This window comes from Limulus polyphemus, unplaced genomic scaffold, assembly GCF_000517525.1.
Source record: "Limulus polyphemus unplaced genomic scaffold, Limulus_polyphemus-2.1.2 Scaffold4152, whole genome shotgun sequence".
NCBI classification, from domain to species: Eukaryota; Metazoa; Arthropoda; class Merostomata; order Xiphosura; family Limulidae; genus Limulus; species Limulus polyphemus.
The window spans coordinates 67,026-74,212 of NW_013669762.1; the positions used below are offsets into that span (position 1 = coordinate 67,026).

At 34.0% G+C, this 7,187-nt stretch overlaps 1 protein-coding gene across 1 annotated transcript in view; it reads right to left on the reverse strand.

The window, feature by feature from the left end:
- Positions 1-4,566: 4,566 nt before the first annotated feature.
- LOC106470666 (ankycorbin-like) overlaps positions 4,567-7,187 on the reverse strand; it is a gene marked incomplete at its 5' end in the record, with an annotated part of 25,723 nt that continues 23,102 nt past the window's right edge. Inside the window, 2 exons of the mRNA XM_013931231.1 lie at positions 4,567-5,588; positions 5,856-5,979. Coding sequence (XP_013786685.1) covers positions 4,567-5,588; positions 5,856-5,979 — 1,146 coding nt within the window. The remainder of the gene's footprint in view (positions 5,589-5,855; positions 5,980-7,187) is intronic.

Here is a 7,187-nt window from a genome sequence, read left to right on the forward strand (position 1 = left end):
TATATATATATATATATATATATATATATATATATATATTGCTTTACATATTTTTTATTCCTTTGAAAAATTACATAAAACAAACCTTGTAAATTTTACACCAATCTTCAGTCAATACGTTTATCACATAACTATTTTTTTACAGATGAATAAACTGTATGATTGTATAAATAATTACCATAATAAGCTGTACAGTAACTGAAATAATTTTACACTGTTAATAAATGTAATAATAGCTGTGACCACAATAAAAATCTAAGATACTTCGTACATTATGGGAATGAAATCTAAGTTTAATGGGTACTGCATATGATACATTTTTTTCTAAGAAAATGGATTACTGTAAATCAAAAATATCTGTACTTTGTTTTGAACTCTTAATGTTCACTTGAATGTCTATCATTTTTAATATATTAATAAAAAATTATCACTTTTAATCATCCTCAAACACATTTAACAATTCAGAATTATCAGTTTTCATACGGTATTAAGAATTATATTCATTAGAAAATTTGGTAAAACCAAAAAGTCATGCTCAAAGTTGTTTAGAAATATGCAGAAGGCAAAAATAATAGTTCCAATTTCTTGTGGAAATTTCAGGCATTTATTAATTTTGTAGTAATGTTTTTCTTCCTGTAAAGAAAGAAAACAAAGGTGAGAATAGAAAGTCCTTTAGTCACATCATTTTTGTGATAGGGTTGCTGCCTGGACATTCTCATCAGTGGTAGACGTACAAGTTATAACAGTAAATTAAGAACCAGATCTAATTCAACAGTGAGAAAGAAAAAGTTAAAACTAAGTTTGATGAGTTCTTATGTTTCTCACTGTTTTGCATGAAAATATCTTATTTATTATGATTCAGAAAAATAATTTAGCGTGTTTCTGGTTGAAAAGTAATAAAATTATAATTTCAACTTTGGGCCTGATGCAAAACTTCACTTATAATTCTATGATATTTGAAGATGTGTCTCAAAACTAGCTACTGTGAAGTGAAAACGAGTCTGTTCGAGGGAGAAGATACCTTCTTCTGGAAACTTATTTTTGTGTACAAATGTTTTAACAAAGAATCTCTCCCTTAACCAGAGGCAAATTAGTGATTTTTGGATGGCAGGGCAAGGATCAAGAAAATTTGGTAACTATTTCTTGGAGGAATGCATACACTGATAGAATTCCAGAACCTATTGTATGCAAATATGAAATCCATATAATGGTAACATATGTCATTTGATAGTTGTGAGTAGTTAAAGAGAGACGGCTTTTCGGGGTGGCTGCATCACATTACCAGCAACAGCCATACATTAATTGATTATCTCTCTTTTTTTTTTTTATTTCAAATTATATTATGGAACTTTTCTTCATTGTCTGTTGGAGATCTTGATCTTCTGTTCTGGCAGAGAGCTTACTACACTCTTCTTGTGGGCACCAAACCTATTTTTGAGCACTGCCATGGCATCATTTGGCTTAATAGATAGATTTCCCTCAAAAAAAGGACTGATCAGAATGTCCATTGTGATTGCATCCACAGTAGCTGTGCAGGTTGCAAATTGAACATATCAAAACCTTGCATGTGTGGATAGTCAAAGGAATAATGGTGATTAATGATGAAATGCGAAAGAGTAGCAAATTTTCAGTTACTGTCAGTAAGGGTTGGAGTTTTCTGTTTAAGATCTATTGGGCTTTGGCTTGGAAAACATGCAGTGAAGGTTTGTGTAATGGAACCATCAGTTACACAACACAGGAAGTACTCTTGTTAACTATAGTATTTTGGAATATTGTGTTCAGGCTTGGGCTCCTTACCTTAGGAAAGACATTGAATTGTTGGAAAGGGTACTAGAATGATGTCTGGGATGGAGAGGTTGAAATCTCTCAAATAGAAGAGTAAGGGGGGATCTGATTGATGCATCATCTTTTTTTTATATTTAACAGTGAGAATAGTAGGACTAGGGGACACAAATATAAATTATGGCAAGGTAGGAGTGACCTTCAGCTAAGGCAATTTCATTTTTCTAACAGGGTGGTTAGCCTTTGGAATGGGTTGCCTTCAGATGTTGTAGAGGCAGTGAGTTTAAGAAAAAGCTTGATAAGTATATGAATGATATGGGCTGGCTTTATGATTTTTTTAGTTTAGAGGATGGAACAGCCAAAATGGACCAATAGGTCCCATGTTGTCCCAAAACGTTATGTTAATTTGGTCAGTTTGTATCTGATTTAGAAATTGTAAGTTATAATCGTCATATCTCATCATATGTTACATCCTATTGAAATTTTCCAAAATCGAATAAATCCTGGATTCTTTATGTCCAATTCCTGCCACTGAAGGGCCTCTGACTGAGGGAGATCTAATAATGAAATGCAAGTAGACATGCTGATAGTACAGTAGATTGCCATTAATTCTGATAAAATTATGGAAATGGCTTACTAGTGCCAAGTTTAATCTTCACATTAGGTTTGTGTGAGTAAAAGTTGTGTTATTTATTACCTGGCTTGAATTGTAGCACAATCTTCCTTGTCTGAGAAAATTATAATAAAATAACTTAACTGAGAAATAGTAGTTATTTACATAGAGATCACACAAAATATATATATTTGCTAAAAGGTTAATTGGGACCAGTCATTGTAAACCTTATTTTTAGGTAGTGTTTTATTAAATCATGTATTCTAATACAGACTTCACTGTGCAATGTTCACTAGTAAGGATTTGATGTAACAGCATTTTAACAGTTTAAACTTTGTAGCAAGAAAGACTTGTATAAACTTTTTACGAATCAAATAACATATTTTATAATTCATAATTGTATCCTAAAGTGACACATGTTAACTGTGTACACCATCAACAACAAGAAATCACCAGTATTTCAATATTTTGGCAATTATTTACAAAGAAAAAAAAAGGCCTTAAGCTAGAAGCTCAGTACCCTGTGGTTTTCACTGTATTTTGACTTTCTGTAAGGAGTCTGTTCTTTGTGCCTGATTTCTGGTATCTCATTTGATGATCAATTGACTTTCTATATGAGGTTGTATCTTATGTTCACTTCTTTACCAGGTCACATCTTTTAAACACTTTACTTCTTCACCAGGCCTCAACTTATGATCACTTGACTTCCAACACCATCAGATAGTTGGATTTCTCAATCCATTAACTTCTTCATGATCACTTGCCTTCTCTACCAGGCCAAACATTATGATCACTTGATGAACCCTGGTAATGGATGATAGGCCAAATCGGCATTAGACATGGCAGATGTAGTTTGGTTAACGTATCTACTTTGCTTTTACTCATAAGCTCTTAGAATTTCTACATTAGGTCACACTTTATGATAATCTGGTTTCTTAACCAGGCTACACATTATGATTACTTTACTTTATGCAAAGTGCCATGTGTTAGAATCACTCAACTCTTCCTGCTGAATCAAGTTTTACAATAATTTGAATTCGTATATGAAGTCAGATTTTTATCACTTGACTTTCGTACCAAGTCATCTCATGATCACTTAGATTTGTGGAACCTGTATTTTATTACACTGTTATTAAATTTTAATGTTTTATAAAAACCACGTTACTAAATGACACATATTTCTATGTAAAGTCTATAAACGACACAGCTAAAAGTACACATTATACCATGCTCATGAGGTCAGATAACCAAATCAGATTGAAGGATGGTATTTAAACAATGTTTCATTACAGCTAAGAGTATACAAACGTTATCCACACCACATGTCATGAAGGATGGTATTTAAATATTTAATCACAGATAAAAGTATATCAACACCATCCACACCACATGTCATGAAAGATGGTATTCATACAACGTTTCATTACAGCTAAGAGTATACAAACGTTATCCACACCACATGTCATGAAGGATGGTATTTAAATATTTAATCACAGCTAAAAGTATACAAACACTATCCTCGCTGCGTGTCTTGAGGTCAGATTGAAGGATAGTATGTAAACAATGTTTCATCACAGTTAAAAGTATACAAACACCACCCACATTGCGTGTCGTGAGGAAAGATGACCAAATCCGATTGCAGGATGGTAATTAACGTTTCATCACAGCTAAAAGTATACAAACAGTACCCATATGCATGTTATGAGGTCAGATGACCAAATCAGATTAAAAGATGGTATATAAATAACGTTTCATCACAGCTAAAAGTATACAAACAGCACCCATATCGCATGTTGTGAGGTCAGATGACCAAATCAGATTAAAAGATGGTATATAAATAACATTTCATCACAGTTAAAAGTATACAAACACCAAACCTTAGGAGGTTGAATAATCAAATCAGATTGAAAGAAAGTATTTGGACAGCGAGTATTCACATAGTCAAGATGCAAAATGCATTAGGACGGAAACAAATAGACTATTCATTAACCCTGTCCTCTCATGTCTTAATACCAAATTCACACCTGCTTTATTAAAATCAGCTATTCCCCAAAATATTGGAAACCATATAACAAACTCAATCTCTAGCTATATCAATCAAGGCTAAGTTACCTTAGCAAATTAAATATTAACAATAATTTACTTGTAACCCTTGACGTGTTTTTTTTTTTTTAACTAGCATGAAGTTGTTCTTTCTTGCCAATAGTAAAAGTCAATTGCCACTTTTTATTATCATGTAGCTTGTCTGTTGGAAGTTCAAAAACATTTATTTCTTGGCCATGCCTGATCTCAAACGTGAGTGGACCATTGTAATCTAGATCAAGCATACCCCCCAGTTTCAGAGGTTGTTTTGATATTTCATCCGAGTCATGTTTCAGAGGAACAGTTGCTTGAAGAAGGTCTTCGACTGTTGTAACGTGAGTGTATTTTGTAGCAGAACCTTCGGTGCTTACTTCAACTGTGACAGTGTCTGAAGGATGGGCGCCATTCTGGAGGCTAGCACTCATTACTCGATGTACAGAATCGCCTACTGTTTCAGCATCTTTGTCTCTCTCTTCTTTCTCAAAGGATACGTTTGCTCCCTCAAGTCCTAGGGCTATTTCCTGGTTTTTGTCGGGATTAATAAGTTGCTTGGATCCTTCACTCACCTTTTGTTTTGTTTTCACACCATCGGGAATTTCATTGTAATCAGAAACCGAATCAGTTGTTACTTTGCCAACTATAAAACTGTTTGCATTGTTCCGATTTTTATCTCTTGTGTTAATATCAGCGTTTTCTTCATGGGTGGTTTGGAGTCGTAAATCACTGAGGCCTAAACGTTTATGTGTAACATCGTCTGTCCAACCTTTGCTTAACACACATTTCTTTTCATAATTGACTTGGTCTGCCTGTTTCAGAACGTTTTTATAAATGTCCATTTTTGTTCTCAAGTCACCATTTTTCAACTCTGATGTTTTTGTGGCACCAAGAGGCGCAGATACGTGACTGACTTTCGTGGATCCTACATTTTGGGGTATCTTAGTCATTGTAATAGGGTTTGTTGAAGACTGATATTTGTTTCCCGAAGGATTACCAGAGGACTCCTGAGTAGTAGCGATTAATTCACCAGAGACCGCACCTCCGCTAGATGGAGGGGAAATAATGGGTAAGACAAATTTGCCAGGAACATCAGGTTTTGGGAATGATGGTTTTACTGCAAAGCATAAAACATATTAAAGTTCAGATACTTACTTTTAATAATTTAAAAATACGAGCAATTTATGGGTATATTTAAGATTGATACGCTTCAAAGACGAAGAATCGGAAGAATTGGATCAAGTAAAAGTTGTGTCGTAAGCCCAACAAAATATAGATGTCACTTTGTTGAAGAAAAATAATATTTGTTAAGTTTTAAAAATTAAGAAGTTTTCATTTTGCTGTTATTTATTAATTATTATTAATAATAATTGAATGAACATACCCGGACGACTCCTATAAATTTCTGAAGCATGATGACATCGATAAGTGCTACAAGTACACATGGCTGGATTTTTATCAGGTTCTATTACTCTTACTAGCCTGTCTGATGTTTTTTCGTCGTTTCTCTGGACAATGAGATAAAATATCATTCGTTAAAAATACAACATTTCTTACTGGATGACGTGTTCAGTTTTTTAATGTGTTTGACTATGGAGTAAAGAAAAAAATTACAATAATTACCGCTCAGTTACTATGCTAAATTGAAAATACTAAAAATATTATCGTTATGTAATACTACTCTGGTTTATAGAAAATATAGAGAGTATAATTAAGTGTGCATAATCATGGCTGTCATGTAATTTTTCTGTCTTTTCAAATTGTGATCTTTTCACTGGGTTTAGACAGTCGTGCCCTTAATTAATATAACTCGTATTTGTGAAACGTACAACTGTCTTGTTTTTCCTCAATTCTGTAACTAGTAAAAGTACTGGTGCCAGGCACAGCATTTATTTCGTTAGCTTCACGTGGAACCCCTGCTGTTTGCATTTAATCCTGAATTTCAGTTTGGATTGCCCCCTGGTGGGTTAGGGGTAAGTTAAAACTCTAACATCCAAGGTATGTTTTCCTACGGAGGACACAACACAGAGAGTTCAACGTCGACTGTCCAGCTTTGCGCCAAAAAACAGTTTTACTTAGATTATTAAACGGTGCGCGTCATTCACCGGCAGGTGCAAGATGGGAAATGGTTGTCAAACACGTATAAATAAGAACATTAATAAAGTAAAGGGTTTTTAAATTCCTCTGGGGTATACTCAAGAATCCTTAGAAAGTTAGTGGTGGTCAGAGATAAGGAAGTTGGAAAATCGTATAGATACACGGAACACAACCCGCTCTATAATATGGATACAACCCGCTCTATAATATGGACACAACCCGCTCTATAATATGGATACATTTTGTTGACACACAAGGGTTATCGTCAAATATATTGTTGGTGTAAACGTGCTTTATAGTCACCATGAGAAAAATCTATACACCGAAGAAAAAGGGTCTTAGCCACTATTCAGTTCTTCACATAATATATCAGCACAATTGCAGGTATAATAAATAAACTCAGTATTTCGAAGATTGTTTAATCTCGAAGACTAAGTTCAAGGGAGATCCAGTTCAATCTACACTTTGATCAACGTGTGTTATTGGATTATACTAATTTCGGAGTTTTTCTCATAGTCGCTATAAAGCACGTTCACACCAATAATATGGTTGATACTTTTCACTATGATATAGGTCCAGCTTATCTCTCTCTGGTTAACTTGTGTTCAGGATTACTGAC